We start from the raw sequence: 15,597 nt of genomic DNA on the forward strand, positions 1-15,597 counted from the left end.
CACGCCTCCCCACACGCCTGTGCCTGTGTCCCGGCACACAACCGTTGGCGACGGCAGCCACGCGGGTGCCGATTGTGGGGATGCCCCCGCGCAGTGACACCCCCGGCCCGGCCGAGGTGAGGGCGATCACACGGATCCCACCCCCAAGTGCTAGGGGAGAGGGGCCCCTCCAGGCCCGACCTGGGCGCTCTGCAAGGGGAGGGTTGTGCATATCCTTACCCCCCCCCCCCCCCCCCCCCCCCGCGCAAGCCTCATCCCCGCGGTGGGATTTGAGGGGGGCGTGGGGAGAGCGGTGTTTATAGCACGACTGCTGCCATTCCCAGCCCATGCAGGCCTCTGGCCTGCCGCGGGGGCTAAGAGCTGCCTTTCCCCGCCAGCCAGCAGCGCGGAGAGCCCGCGATGCAACCCCCCCCCCACACCGTGTCCCAAGCCGGGGGTCCCCCCCCAACGACAGCCCACCCAGAGCCGCCGCGCTGCCCGCATCCTCCGCTGCGGGGCGATGTCCGCCGGAGGGGGGGGGGGGGTGCTCATCGGACACGCACGGCTACCCTTTCGGGGGCCCCGTCCGGGTGGCCAAGGGGTGGGGGTCGGGGAGGGGGGCGGCCCCCGTCGCCGGGGCGGGGACCCCCGGCCTCGGCGCGGCGTCTCCGCGCTGCTGCCGGCGGCCGCGGGAGGGCGTCGCCTGTGTTAGTTCCCTCCGGAGAACCCGGGGCCAGCGCCGCGGCCGCCACCCCCCGCCGCCCGCCGCCTCCCCCTCCTCGCGGCAGCCCCTCTTAGGCGGCGGGCGGCGGCAGCGCCGATGAGCGGAGGGGTCGCCGCGGGGCCCCAGAGGCCGCCGCGCTGGGCGCCCCCCTCCTCGTTCCCGCCGCCGCGCCGGGCGCGCCCCCGAAATCGCGGCGGGGGGCGGCGGGGGGCGCGCGGCGGGGGGCTGGGGGGCGGCGGCGGGCTGGGGAGCGGGGGGGCGCGGGGGGCGGGGCGGGGGGGGCGGCGCGGGGGGCCCTGGTGGCGGCGCGGGAGCCCCGCGAAAGGGCCCCAAGAAGCACAAGTTGGAGCTGGCGGCGGACCAGGCTGTTGTTGTTCTCAACGTGGTCCGCCCCGCGCCCATATAAGGGGCGGCGCCGGCGCCCGCCCCACCAGAGCGCGGCGGCGGCGGCGCGGAGCCGAGGGGAGCGGAGTCAGACAGCAGCGCGCCGCGCCGGGCCTCCGCCACGCCGCGGCCGCCCTTGCCCGCCCCCGCCCCCGTCCTGCAGCCCGCGTCCCAGCATCACCATGTCGGTGGAGCTGGAAGAAGCCGATCTGCCCCTGACCGAGGCGGAGGAGGTGCCGCTCGCCCCGGAGAAGAAAGCGGCCGCTAAGAAGGCGAAAGGCAGCGGCGGTTCGTCGCTGTCGCCGTCGAAGAAGAAGAAAAACAACAAGAAGAAAAACCAGCCGGGCAAATACAGCCAGTTGGTGGTGGAGACGATCCGCAAACTGGGCGAGCGCAATGGCTCCTCGCTGGCCAAGATTTACAACGAGGCCAAGAAAGTGGCCTGGTTCGACCAGCAGAACGGCAGGACCTACCTGAAGTACTCCATCAAGGCGCTGGTGCAGAACGACACGCTGCTCCAGGTCAAGGGCACCGGTGCCAACGGCTCCTTCAAGCTCAACAGGAAGAAGCTGGAAGGCGGTGGCGACGGGAGCGCGGGCAGCAACGCCCAGAAGTCGCACAAAAAGGCGACGGCTTCCACGTCCCGGCGGGCGGAGAAGAAGCCCGCGGCCAAGAGCAAGAAGCCCGAGAAGAAATCCCATAAGAAGGGAGCCGGTGGCGCGGCGGCGAAGAAGGACAAGGGCAAAGCCAAGAAGGCCACCAAGAAGGGAGCCGCGTCCCCCGGGGGCAAGAAGGTGAAGAAGTCCGCAAAGCCCAAGGCACTCAAGAGCAGGAAGGCATGAGAGCGGGGCGCAGGGAGCCCCCCCCCCCCTCCCCCGCCGCCCCCCGGACTGTGAGCCCCGCGGCACAGACTGCTCTGAGGACGGACCCCAGGGGACCCGCTTTGTCTTTGTGTTGCTGACTCGGCTCCGCAGCCGCCGCCGTGCGCGGTGAGCGGGGCTGCGGCTGCCCCAGCCCCCTTTCCCCGTCTCCGACGCCTTATTTCTTCCATCCCCCAGCCCCCCCCAACCCCCCCCCACCACCCCGCGGCTTCTCCCCGATTGCGCCCTTTTGTTTTCTGCCTTGCCCCTCCCTGTGTGTAGACGGTTCCTGACGTCCCCCCCCTCCCCCCGCTCCCGTCTCCCCGGTGCTTTACAGGGTTTTTTTCCCGCCCGGTTTCCATAGCAGCCATTTTGCGGCGGCGCCCCCGCGGCCCCCCGCGCCACGTGGGCCGGCTCCCGCCGCCCGGGCGCGCTCCGCGCCCCCGCCCCGCCCGCCGGGCGCTCGGTGCCTGCTCGCCGCGATTTCGAAAAGCCACGGCGCCCCCTATTGGCTCCCGGCCCCTGGCGCCATGGCAACGGCCCGTTGGGCGCCAATTGGCTACTGCGGCGTCGGGCGCTCTTAAAGGGCCGGCGCTCGCTGGCGGCCGCCCGGCCCCTGGCGGGACAGCCTGCGGGGGACCCTTGGGCCGCCGGTTCAGGTCGCATTTTCAATGGCCTTTAATTTTTTTTTTTTTTTAAATCGGTTCTGGGTTGGTTTGGGTTATTTTTTGGGGGAGGGTGGGTTTTTTTTGTTTTTTGTTTGTTTCATTTATCGTCGTTTCAAATAAATTGTTAAAAAAGTCGAGCTGTCGTGCGCTCCCTGCAGGCGGTGGGGAGGGACGGGGATGAGGCAACGGAGCTCCCGGGGCGAGGCGGGAGGGGGGGGTGGTCCCGCTGCCCGGGAGGGCCGTCCAGATGTCGATGCGCCAGAGCTGGCCCAGCGGGGCTGCGGCGCAGCTCCCGCCTGCGCTCTGCCTCCGCGGGGACGCTGCGCTGCGCCTGCCGGGCAGGGCAGGAGGCGAGGAGCGAGGATTCCCCTGCCGTGGAAGCTGTGGAGGAGGGCGGTCTGCGCAGTTGCCGTCCCTGAACAGCGGCGATGCTGGCGGCAGTGAAGGGGCCCCCATGGAGGGTACCCAGCAGCGTAGACCCATTCCCAGTTGGCATCTGGCCTCCCACAGCATCCAGGTTGGGGGGGGGGGAAGCTCCCAGGGCGCACCCCCACCCCCACCTACATCCCTCGCTTTGAGCCCCAGCTGTGGGGAGCTTTTCCCTAGGAGCTGGGGTTCCTGCTGCACGCATGCCTGCGGGCATGAGTGGCAGCAGGGGGAAGGCGCTGGGAGCAGAGGCCCATCGTACATCCCGCGGAGCCACCCGTCGCCTCCATGGCTGCGCCTATTTATAGCTCACACCATTGAGGTTGCATAAAGCCCTGCCAGGGATCTGGGCCATCTTGTTCTGCCTGGCTGCAGGAGCACGGGATGAGGGATGAGCCTGCAGCTCCACGCTCACCCTCCACACACCAGGGACCTCCAGCTTGTACCAGGGTTGCAGGAGAGGGAGGGGAAAGGAGCCTGACCCGCATGTTTGCTCCCTGCAGCAGGGAAGGGAGCGGGGCAGGAAGGGTGGTATGAGGTGGTGCAGTTGCTCTGTACCTCACAGGCTGGCTGTGGTTAAGCCCAGAGCAGGGCAGCACTGCCCAAGAGCCAGCCCGGCTGTCACCTGAGCCATCAGTGACAGACCCATACCAGGGTCCTGGCTCAGCTGCCCCCACAGAAGAGGGAGGAGAGCATCGAGCAGGAACATCACCCCAGAGCTACCACCAGCCCCTCCGAGGTGCTGTACCCAGAGCATCAACATGCTACCGGTGCCTGGGGAGCACAGCACGGCTCAGCCCAATGCACAACATCCCCACAAAGAGGGGACAGAGGGACAGCAGCAACCCCAGGCGACGCAGGGCCCTTCAGCACTCCCAGGAAAGGAGCTGCCCCCTTCCTCCAGAGCCCAGTCCCTTGTACGGCTGCTTATCCCTGTGCCCCTTGGAGCACAAGCAGGGAGAAGGGAAATAAGTTTTATTGCCTAAAGAAAGATCTTTCAGCTAAATTCAGCAAGAGAAGCCAGCTGTGCTCCTGGAAGAGACCAGCAATGTTCTGCTTCTGGGAGGCTGCAGCTCCCCTCCAGGTCTGACCCCAGGCAGCTGCTGGGTCAGGCCAGCCACCATCCCACTGCCCATGCAGGTCCCACACCAAGCTTGAGCACCTGCTAGCGACCTCGGGTACAGGGAGAGGTGCTGCATTCCAGCGCTGATCTGCAGTTGTCTCCTTAGTCAATAGATGACACTGCAGGTTTTGAAGAGCTGGAGGGGATGCCATCACCGAGGTCTGGCTGGTCTCACAGCCAGCAGCAGTGTTATGCTTCAGACTGGAGCAGCTGGCCGCAGCACGCATGGCTGCGGGCAGAGGGACTCCCCGCTCCCCAGGAGGGGTGGTCAGACCAACCGCGTGTAAGCAAGGGCACAGCTCTGACCCGCGAGGCGAACTGCTCAGCTGACGAGGAGCATTACCTCAAAAGCAAGTCACTGGCAGTGTTTCTGTAGGAAGGGATTGGGCAGGTGAGGGCAGAGGGGTGACACAACATGCTGGTCCAGCTGGAGCCCTTGCCTCTTCAATCAGAGGGGCTGGCAGCATCTTACCTCGCAGGTTGAGACTGCCAGGAGCTATGATGCCAGGGCATCCCTGAGCGAGCTCCCATGGGTGCTGCCAGCTGCAAGGGCCAGGCTCTGGAGAGAAAGCCAAGCCCCGAGGGCTTCCATGGGTCAGTGACTCCAGTCTCATCACCCAAACACAGCCAGTCCCAGAGCTGAGGTACACAGCTGGTGGAGGCTCTGCTGCACACAAGATGCACAGCAGCTTCAGCTGTGCATCTTGTGTGCAGCTTCAGTCTCACCTTCAGGTGCCCAAGAGGAGGCAGGGGAAGAACCCTGCAGCCCCCCTGCCCTCTCCTCAAGGGAAGCAAAGATCAACAGACACCGTTTCAGGCTCACATGACCTCTGGGAAGGCTCTACTCAGCCAAGTCCTTGACATTTTATAAGCTCTACTGCTCTGGTGCTATGAAGTGTTCAGTAGACCCAGGACCATGGTGCAACGCTGCTCCAAAAAGCCACAAGACCCATCTCTGGAGCTGCAAGCTCAAAGGTGACAAAGTCCATTCCAGCTTTCTAATAAAGACCAAGACTTCCACTCTCCTGGTCATGATGTTCGGATCTGAAGTTTACAAGGTGATAAAGGCCAAGCACTTTAGCAACACTTGGCGAGACATTCAGGATTTCCTTTGGTCTGCTTTGCAACAGCCCAGCTTTCCCTGCTGGTCCATCACAAAGCTGGCAGAGGAAGTTCAGAACCCAGCTGGAGCTCAGTGTCAAGGGCACCATGTGTGCCACCAGCACCCAGCCACCAGCTTCTAGTGATAGCTGCTGGCATCACCCCACCAGCCTGGCCAGAGCCACGCAACAGCTATAGGGTGGCTACAGAGCTACTCAGCCCTGAGCGTGCAGTGCAGCAGCCCAACTCGTCCCTGTCACAGGGCACCTCCAACCACATCTGGCAGGCCAGAAGGCAGCATGCTGCCCTACAGACAAGGCCAGCCCAACAGCTCCAGTCCTGACCTACAATTTCCATAGCCCAGCACAGACCTTGCCAGCACCCAACCCCCTCTGCACTAGTTGTCTAAGCTTCTCAAAAGCCTTCCTCCCCAAAACCCAAGCGGGAAGCAACTCTGGCTTGCACACCAGGACAGCAAACTGGGAGATGCCCAAAGAGACAGTGTCAAGTAAGAAACAGTCCCGTATCTCCAGGCCTCCTCCCACCCCATCAGGATCAGCTTTTTCCATCAGACCTCTGGAAGCCCATCTCTGCTTATGTGCCTGCAAGGTCACCCAGAGGGTCCTGGGAAGCCCATCAGGTAGGGAAAGCACCTCCAGCACCAGGAAGGGTCCTGGGTCCAGCCTCACTCCTCCTCTGCTGCTCCCAGCCCAGGGGCAGCTCAGGCTTCCTGGACCTGGTGACAGAGTAACCAGGCGATGTGATATTCCCATAGCAGGGAGAAGAGCCAGAAAAGGGTTTTATCTGTTCCTGGGTAGGAAAAGACTGTTTGTCTGAGTGAAGGACAAGCAGGACCACTGCCAGGCCGGATCTGATGCTTGCCTAGTCCTTCTCCACTTGAAGGAAACTAAGCCCAGACACCAAGCTGCCACCAGAGAGCCTGCTCCCAGACTCAGGAGGTTTGGTGAGGTGATAAGACACAGCACATTCGACAGCATTCAACAGGGAACCAGTTTAATCAGATATTGGGTTTGCACTGTTCTTTCCAGTATCACAACTTCTGCATTTTTCTAAGAAATACAAAGCACTCTCGGGTTGTACAGAACAGTGGTCCTGGAGAAAACAAGAGGGAAAGAACAAGACACTCGGATACAGACACGTCGACCACCATGCTGGGCAGCAGAAAGGAAACCCCTCGTCCCCACCTCGCCGACGGTAACAGTCGCTTTACAAGAGGCAGAGAGATCCCAGAGGCTCTGTGCCACAGCAGCACAGCTGTGCCTGGCTGCCCCCCGCCCACCCGAGGTCCGGGTACCCCAGCGTAACCACGTAACACATCCACACCCCCACCAGCATGACACTTACAAACACACTGCTCCCACGTCCCACAGTGGAGTGAAAAGCCCCTTCATAAAACCAGTTGACAAGCATCCAGGTTCATCTACTCTAAATAATAATAAACTTGAAACCAGGGTAAATTATTTCATCCACAAGATTAACAGCTGATTCAATAGGTTGAACACATGCTACTTACAGCACAGAAACAGAAGTTGCTTTTTTTTTTTTTTTTAACTTAAAACACGTTATGGAGGTCTACGGTCCGATTGCCTAGAGACTGCCGCATGCACATGACTATCGGCCTGCACAGAAGCGGGCTGCTCTGGGCAGTGAGGAAAGCTGTCTCCGCATCAGCTATTCCAGGTGTCACGGGACAGCTAGCCTGCCCCGTGCCCGCACGTTATCCACACAGCCATTAAATACATACAGTACTAGCTAGGAGTGGGTCTTCGTACAAGTTCTAGGGTTGTTCTTAAAAAGAAATACTGATCGATAGAGGGTTACAGTTAACAGATATCATCATCACTTTATTTCTCAGAACCAGAAAGAGTGTTAACAAACAAACAACAACAAAAAGAAACACACAGGATGTTATTTCCAGAAGTGCAACCAGGGTACAGGGTAGCTCTAAGCAAGACGAAGGGCTTCTGCAGCCAGGAGGGGAGCCACGGCAGAAGATGGCAGCTCCCGCTCCCAGCGGGCGCCTGACCTTGCGACGCTCTCCGAGGGGATTTGTCACCGCAGCCTCCACCCCACCCCGCTGGCAGGACCCAAGGCATGTGGGACCACCGAGTCCCCCAGCACCCACTGAGCCAGGGAGCTGCGGGAAGGTGACTTTGCAGGTAGGTACCCCAAAATAAGAGACCTTAAAATAAATAGGACCAGAGCTTCTTTACAGTAGGCAACGCACTAGCTTTACCATGAACAAAACTAAGACTAACAGTCACTTCTCGCCAACGGAGAAACTTTTCCTCCTTTTCACATTTTCCATGCCCCTGCCCTCCCCGCTGCAGTGCGGCCAGGATGGCATTGCTGGGGGGACGGGCGGGGGGGGCGGTGGGAAGGTGCAGCAGCAGCAAGTCTCAGCCCCATGCCAGGGTGAGCAGGGCCAGCTGTAGGGGCCCTGCACAGCCCCAGGGCTGGCAGAGGGAAGAGGCAGCCGGGGGTGCCTGTGTCCATCCCCACGCCAGCCAAAACAACCCTCAGCAGCTACCAGCAGCTCTGCATCATGACCCAACCATACAGCTCTGAATGCCACCACAGCTGACAGCTGTGATCCAGCTGTCTCCTCAAAAAACACTTCTTCCAGAGGGAAGAGGGGCACGGTGGGGGCACAAGCAGGACCTGACCTCCATGCACTGCCAGCAGCCCACTGCAGCCCAGCCTGAGGGACTAGTGGAGGGCTGGCAGGGTGCTACCAGGGCTCACCACCCAGCCCCGGGCTGAGGGGCAGGAAGGGGAACCCGAGCCCCATTGGGAGGGGAGGTGGGGCAGTGGTGAGGAGGGGGCTGGAAGGTGGAGTCGAGGGGGAAGAGCAGCGCTCACTTCTTGGAGCTTTGCGTCTTCTTGGGCAGCAGCACGGCCTGGATGTTGGGGAGGACGCCGCCCTGGGCGATGGTCACGCCGCCCAGCAGCTTGTTGAGCTCCTCGTCGTTGCGGATGGCGAGCTGCAGGTGCCGCGGGATGATGCGCGTCTTCTTGTTGTCGCGGGCCGCGTTGCCCGCCAGCTCCAGGATCTCAGCCGAGAGGTATTCCAGCACGGCCGCCAGGTACACCGGCGCCCCGGCGCCCACCCGCTCCGCGTAGTTACCCTTCCGCAGCAGCCGGTGCACCCGGCCTACGGGGAACTGCAGCCCGGCCCGCGACGAGCGCGACTTAGCCTTGGCCCGCGCCTTGCCGCCGGACTTCCCCCGGCCCGACATGGCCGGCAGGCAGCGGCCCCTCGCCGCCGCCGCCTCTCAAGAAGCGCCGCGCACAGACGGTCCCGGCGCCTGCAGAGAGACAAACGCCGTTACACCGCGCCGGGGCCGCACCGGGGCCGCACCGTCCCCGCCCGCCACTGCCGCGCCGCCCTTACCCGCAGCCGCCGCCGCTCCGCCCTGCGCGCCGCCCGCCGCCGCACTGCCAGCGCCGCCGCCGCCGCGCCGCGGATATCCCTGCCCGCCCCGCTGCCCGCCTCTCCCCATTGGCTACCGCCGCCGCCGCCGCGGCGCTGATTGGTTACCGCGCCGATCCCTGATTTGCATAGGGCTCGCAGCGGCCCGGCTCTGCTGCGCGGCCGGCGCCAACGGCAGCGCCCGGCTTGGAGCGGCCCGGCTCTGCCCCTTGCTCCGTGGGGAAGGGTCCCGGCTCCCGCCCAGCCAAGCGCAGCCGCAGCCAAGACTCCCCCACATCCTGGTAGCTGCTTCCTAACTGCGCCGGGGCGAGCGAGGGCGTTTGGCCGGAGCCCCCGCTGGGCGTCCCCCTCACCGGCTGCCCCTTTTGCCTTGCCCAAATCCATAGTCCCCCTTCCCTGGCCAGCGGGATGCCTCTCCTGGCAGGGTGCCAGGGCCTTCAGGAGTTCCACCCCCCCCGCCCCGAACATCCCTTCCCACCCACAGCAAGGGCTGCTCTCCCTGCCAAGAGCATCACCTAGCAAACGGGAAAGTCGCTTCCAAGCCAGTTTTTGGGGCCAGGTCATGCCAGGTTGAGCAGGGTCATCTCCTCAGGTAGAAGGAAGCGCTGCAAATGGCATTGGGCAAGCAGCCAGGCTCCAGTTTAAAGGTGGTGTTGTTCAGCAATAACACCTGTTAAACCCTCAGTGTAGTTTTGTTTGTTTGTTTGTTTGTTTCTTTTTTCTTTTTTTTTTTTTTTTTTTCCCCAGTGATGATGCTACCAGGGATCACAGCCTGGGGGGAGATAATCTGTACCCTGCATCTTTGCATTGCCCCTGCCTCCCCTGGATTATGTTCCCCAGAGTGGGGAAAGGTGAGCATCCCCCACTCGTGCTCAGCATCAGGATTTCTGGATGGAAATCCTAATCCCACCCCACTTTCCCGTAAACCAGGAGACCTTCATGGCACGCGAAGGATTCAGAGACGGATTTGTCTTTGACAGCGCTTGAGTATCCCCAAGCTCCACTGTCCCTCTCAAGGGACAAGCCCCAGCTACAGCCACCCTTGCAGCTCCCCAGGGACAGATCATTCAGAGGAGCCCCAAAATAAATCCCTGAAGAATATTTTCCACTGGCAAATGGAAATGCTCCAGCAACACAGCCCTGCTCAGCAGCAGGTAGCCGGTCTCTCCCTCAGGAGACGGAAAGAGGAGCAATGGCATCTGCAGTGGGCAAGGGGGACACAGACACGGGCACTGCTCAGTCAATCAGTTAATCCTATTTTATTGTTTCCAATACAAACGAAGTACTGTTTTCCCGCAAGGGTCCCACCGTTTAAGGCTTTTGGTCTGTAACATCTGGCTCTGTTTACAAAATCCCTGACCTCAAAAACAACTGCCCTATGCTGTTCTGTAACGGCACTTTGGTTATCTGGGCTTTAACGAATGACCTTTATGAACAAGGCAGAGTGCATCCTTCCACAGATCAAGAAAATCCTCTCTAAGTCTTCAGATCCCATTAACAAAATGATTGTACCAACAACGTGACCAAGACAATCTGGACTACCTCACTGCCCGCAGGGAAACCCAACCAAAGTCCAGTTCCTCCCAGGCACCACTTAAACATCTCCCCGTTTAGGGGTCATGAATGCACGGGGCAACGCTGGTGCAGAGCAGGATGACCTTGACAGATCTTCCCAGCCTGGGGTTTCCTCCTAGTATTTACTGCATGTTCCTCTGTACTGCAGCCATCTCTTGAGGGTGAGAGTATTAGAAAGGAATTTGTACAGAATCAGTATGAAATTAAATGAAAATCAGGTACCAGTCTAATACCACAAAAAAAAAAGGTAAAAGAAAGCATGAAAAAAAGGGAAATATGAAAAAGAGGAAAAGAAAACAGGAGACACCAGCTATGAATGCTGTCAGAAGGCAGAAGCTACTTCTCCCCAGCAGGCTGAGATGCTTCTCATGGCTTTATCTTAGCTTGGCACAAGTGACTGGCAGGGAGGGAGGCCAGCAGGTTCACTCCCGTCAGCACAAGACAAAACCAAAACCTCTAAAGACAAACACCAACCTTTACCAAAACAGGAAGAACAGAGACAACAACCTAGAGCATCGGATCAACACCCGAGAGGCTTGGAGAATCTCAACATCAGTCCACAAAGCCTTCAAAAAAACCATTCCTCGTTCTGCTTTGGAAAATCAGGAGAAAAAAGGACGGCCAGCCATCCCAGCTGGTGCCTAAGCCTTGTGCTTCTTCGCGGCCGGCTCTCCCTCCTTCCCCAGCCACTGCTGCAGGATACCTGCACTGGTCTTCTTGGGTGAAGGGCTGTGGATGAACTGACTTGTCCACCTGGGTAAATCATTTTCTTTCTTCTGGGGAGAGCCCTCCTGGGAGTTTTTTAACCAGCCCAGCATCACTTTGTTGCTTGGCGTGACTTTGACCTCCTGGAGAGACAGAGAGGGAGAAAAGTCAGAAGCACGGCGAGAGCAGGGCAGGCAGCCGACTCAGAACTGGTTCAGAGTGAGATGTGGAGGCTGGAGCCAGAGCCCTGCCTGCAGTCAGGCACATCTGCAGGAGGTTCCCCAGGCTGCTGGGAACACACTCGTTCCAAGCCCCATTTCACACGGAATTTGTCTCATTTGGCAGAGAAATCCTGGCACGGGGTGAGAGTTTATTTCTGGAAACAGAGGGAAGGGAATCTGTTCGGGGCCCTGCATTCCAGGATCAAGCATAGGCATGCCCTGCAGATGCTGCCTGCTGCTGCCTCTCCTGCAGCCTGGCAGCACTGTCCCTGCTCAGGGATGTCCCGTGGCCAAGCTCGCCCCTGCCAGCTCTCACCTTCTTGGCTCCCAGCTCAATGGGTGCGAGACACTCGGGTGTGTTGTTGCGAATGCTGTTGACAAAGGTGGACACCGGGTGGAAAACGATGTTCTCGGTGGGCTGGATGAGTTTAACCGCTTCTTGAGTTGGCACTTCAGCAAAGTCCAGCCATTTCCTGATGGCCTCGTCCCCGTCCAGGATCGCTGGCATCCTAGGGGACAAGACAGGTGGAGCCAAAGCTCAGTGCCAATATGGCAGAGCAGGGTGGCAATAGCCAGGCTTGTAAGCTAGCAAAGAGCCAGCAGCTCGGAGGGAAAGGGGAAAACAGGAGCAGCAGGATGCTCTTCCGCAAGGCAGAGCGCATGTTTGCTTTGCCCAGGTAGCTGCTTTGCTGGAAGAGGCAGAGGGGTTGACTGCCAGGCCCCTGCCAAGCGGAGAGCAATCCAACTCCAGAGAGTGATCCAGCTCCGACTGCTACCCACCGGGGCGCAAAGATGATGATTTATGGGAAGAGTATGAGCCAGTGACCTGAAACGAGCTGGTAATGCTGTAGCATTTTTCTCTGAGGGCATCAGGAGGAGGCAGGACTCCATGCCTGCATGCTACCAGACTGGTGTTTAAAGGGGAAGCTTTCCTCTTTTGCCTCCCCCCAGCCCTGCAGCCCCCTTGCCCACTCTCACTTGCCTGTGATGGATGAAGCTCACATCCTTGGAGGCATCCACAGTGATGACAGTGTAAGTGTAGAGCATTTCTCCTCCCGCTGGTGGCTCCCAGCAGTCGAAAATCCCAGCCATGGTGAGCAACCTCCATCCTCTCCATTCCTCGTCTCCCTCCTTCCCCTTGGCCTGCAAGAGAGAGGCCCCTTCGCTCTGGTCAGCGCCGGCCCACAGGCAGACGAAGCACTGCAGACTTGCCAGTACCACGGCAGGTCAACAACTTGGATCTAAAGTCATGAACTGAACTAATTTGAGGGCTTTCCAGGAGCCCTTGTACTAATCCAAGTTAACTCCAAGAGAGGTACCGGGAGCCTCATCTTCCCATAGACAAGCCAGCGCCCTCTTCCCCTTCTGAGCATCCCAGCTGCTGGCTCAGCTGAAGGAAAGAGGTAGCTAAACTCCCAGCCCAGTCCCCTGTGAGACACATCGCCCACCCATGCAAATATCCAGTATGCAGGGAGCAGTGAGCGTGACGGTGGGGACGCTGTGGCACCATTTACAGTCAGGGGACCGCAGCAGCGGGCACACCAAAGTGCCGAGCCTGCCATGGAACAAAGCCTTGTTGGGAAGCAGAGACCCCCCAGAGATGGGCACAACTAGAGGTAAGGGGGCTTTTCCCAGGACAGCTGGTGGGACCAGGGGCTGAGAGCTGGGTGCGAGCATTCAGACACAGCGAGGGACTTTGTACCTCAGCATCCTTGGTCTGGGGGAAGTAAATGAAATATGGCTGCTTCCCCCCACTGTGCTGCTGCCACTCGTAGAAGCCGTCTGCCAGGACCACGCAGCGCTTGCCCTTGAGGAGAGCACCCTGGAGCAGAAAAAGCACAAGCAAGTCGTGAACAGCAGCCTCGGGCAGCCTGTGAGGGAGGATGGAGGCTCCTGGGACCACCCAGCCCGCTCTCTCCCTCCCGGGGCTCCCCTAAACTGCCCCATGGAGTGCACAAATGGCACCATCAGTGCCGTGATAAAAGGTGAGTTTTACCAGCAACAACCTTTTAGTTCTATTTTAATGAAATCCTGTGCAGCAGGCAAACGGTGACCAGTGCTCGCTAGGGAGATGCTTCAGCTCTGGTTTTGCCGACTACAAGATCTCTTCGAGCTGGACACAGAGACAGCAGCAACTCACCTTGTAAGAGGACTTCTTCAGCATGGTATCACTGCGGCAGTTGGAGGTATTAAACTGCATTTTGGAGGGGTCGTCCTTTTTGAACCAGGAAGGAACCAGGCCCCAGCGCATGTCCATGAGGACTCGCTCAGAGGAGTCGGCATCCTTTCGAACGAGACGGAGAAAGGCCTCACATCAGAGCCACATCACGGGGACCACAAGCATCCCCACAGCTTGAGAGAGGGGCTTCGCAGAGCCCTGCAGAAGCAGCTTCTCCCCCTGCAAGGGATGGGGATCAGGCTAGTGTCTCCACAAAGAGCTGAGCTGGGGCTCCAGCACCAAATCTGCCTCTGCCTTTTGGCAGGGATGCCACTCAATTATATCCTTTTGCATATTCTTAAGAGCTTTCCTGTAAGAATTAATCTTCAGCAGAAAGCACAAGAATATAAATAACTAATAAACGGGCCTCTCAGTGAGGCTTGACCGACAACTCTCCGGAGGAATGAAGGCAGCTTTTCTTCAACGGGAAGTGCCTGGACATGTGAGCTCCCCAGCTCTTGAGTAAACGGCCACCTAGGGCTGGTGCAAAGGTATAGAGCATCCCAAAGGGTGTAAGCCTCACCTTCATTTTAATAACGTGATTTCTGCTGGCCTGCTTCACTTTCACTCCTTGCGCTTTGCATATCATTTGCATTTGGACAATGGAAACAGCTCGTGGCTTTCACTTCTCCCCCAGCTCGCTCTCGCTTTCTGCCCGCAGCTGCGGCGAGCGAGGCCCTGGGCACGTTTGGTCCCAAAGAACTGCAGTAGATATACACATATATATACCTACTACAGGTGTATATGCCCCGTTTTGTGAAGTCTTCCAGAGCCTTTCACAGATCACAAGCAGCAAAAAGGGGCACTTTACATCACGCCTGTGTCCCAACAAAATGAACAGAGACGTACAACTGAGCAAGTGCCTGCCTGAGACCCTGCATCACACTCTCAGCCCCGTACTCCTCTGCTCCAACAGCTTATCGGCTGCTCTTGAGGGGACATAGAACCCCAAGGCAGGAAAGCAGGGTATGAAGGATGCCCAACAGCATCCAACCTGGCACTCCAAAGTGGCCCCACTGAGGCATCCCACCCCATCCTCTGCACTGGTAACAGCTGCAAAGTGCAGTGGCCCTTTTCGCTGTCCCACCGGCCAGGGGAGGAAGAGTGCAGGGAGCCCAGATTGGGGTGTTTCAATTCAGTGCACCCAGCTTCACCCTGTTGAACACCAAAGAGCAGCAGTTCGCTGGGCATCCTCTTATGTGGAAATCAAACGAGATGTGCAAACAGTTGTACAGGCTGCTCAGGTTGCCTGGGGAAGGTCTGGTGAGGCTTAAATTAGCCTGGATAACGGTCACCACAGGTGTACAGTTATTTTACCGCTCTGAAGTCGAGATTTTTTTTTTTTTTGCTCTACTCTCCCTTACCAATACGACCTGCACACTCTGCAGTGTTATGAAATGAAAAAAAAGCCTCAGGAAAGCAGAATAAAACCAATTCTAAAAGCAATTACAGATATTTGGGGAAAAAATTCTACCACAGGTAATCACTTATATGTGAATTTTTGCAGAAAATATAACACTATGCTGGAAGCGTGGTACCGATTCCCCACCCTCCTTCAGAACACGTAAATACTAACAATAAGAGACATCTTTGCAATTAGAAAATTCAATACCTGCCACGTACACCGAGCAAAGAGAAGCCAAACAAGCCGTTACAATTCGGATCGGGTACCACACCGCCCCGGGAAGCACAACCCCGTTCCCACTGCCCAGCCAACCTCGAATTTAAGCCTCAGGATACACAGCAGCCATGCGGATTTTTGCGCAGCAGCAGCAACCAGGCACCCGACGACCGGAGCCAGGATGCGGCCCCAGCGCCCTGGTTTCGGTTTGCAAAGCGAGGGGAGGCAGGTACCTGCTGGAGGTGCCGGCGGGAGAGCAGCACCGGGCCGCTGGACTGCGGGCCCTTGTTGTACGAGGGCCGGTATCTCTCCGCCTGGATCCACTCGGGCTGCCGCCGCCGGCCCTGCCGATCGCGGTAGGCGCAGGCCCGGCGGAGGTTGTCGGCCCCCAGGGAACAGGCCGTGCGGCCGCACATCCCGCCGCCCGCCCGGCTCTGCGCGCCGCCCGCCCCGGCGGGGCGGTAGGACGGGGCTGTGGGACGGGGCCGGCCGAGTGCTCCGCTCCGCCCCGCCGGGGCGGTGGCGGCGGCTGCGGGCG

The 15,597-nt window shown here is 59.5% G+C and overlaps 3 protein-coding genes across 3 annotated transcripts; 1 reads left to right on the plus strand and 2 right to left on the minus strand.

Moving 5' to 3' along the window:
* Window positions 1-1,227: 1,227 nt before the first annotated feature.
* H1-10 (H1.10 linker histone) lies at window positions 1,228-2,041 on the plus strand. Its single transcript, XM_086619137.1, has one exon. It carries the CDS (start codon window positions 1,270-1,272, stop codon window positions 1,927-1,929), a length of 660 nt encoding a protein of 219 aa, XP_086475263.1. The 5' UTR covers window positions 1,228-1,269; the 3' UTR covers window positions 1,930-2,041.
* Window positions 2,042-7,937: 5,896 nt separating this feature from the next.
* On the minus strand, window positions 7,938-8,525 carry LOC147527979 (histone H2A type 2-B). Its single transcript, XM_086618810.1, has one exon. The coding sequence runs from the start codon at window positions 8,523-8,525 to the stop codon at window positions 8,145-8,147; it is 381 nt and encodes a 126-aa protein (XP_086474936.1). The 3' UTR covers window positions 7,938-8,144.
* A 1,456-nt stretch (window positions 8,526-9,981) lies between these two features.
* On the minus strand, window positions 9,982-15,475 carry HMCES (5-hydroxymethylcytosine binding, ES cell specific). Its single transcript, XM_086619011.1, has 6 exons — window positions 15,293-15,475; window positions 13,361-13,504; window positions 12,923-13,042; window positions 12,203-12,363; window positions 11,537-11,729; window positions 9,982-11,142 (listed from the first exon to the last, which is right to left on the minus strand). The coding sequence occupies exons 1-6, from the start codon at window positions 15,473-15,475 to the stop codon at window positions 10,936-10,938; spliced, it is 1,008 nt and encodes a 335-aa protein (XP_086475137.1). The 3' UTR covers window positions 9,982-10,935.
* Between the last annotated feature and the right edge of the window lie 122 nt (window positions 15,476-15,597).

This window comes from Tauraco erythrolophus, chromosome 12 (genome assembly GCF_009769465.1).
Source record: "Tauraco erythrolophus isolate bTauEry1 chromosome 12, bTauEry1.pri, whole genome shotgun sequence".
Lineage (NCBI taxonomy): Eukaryota > Metazoa > Chordata > Aves > Musophagiformes > Musophagidae > Tauraco > Tauraco erythrolophus.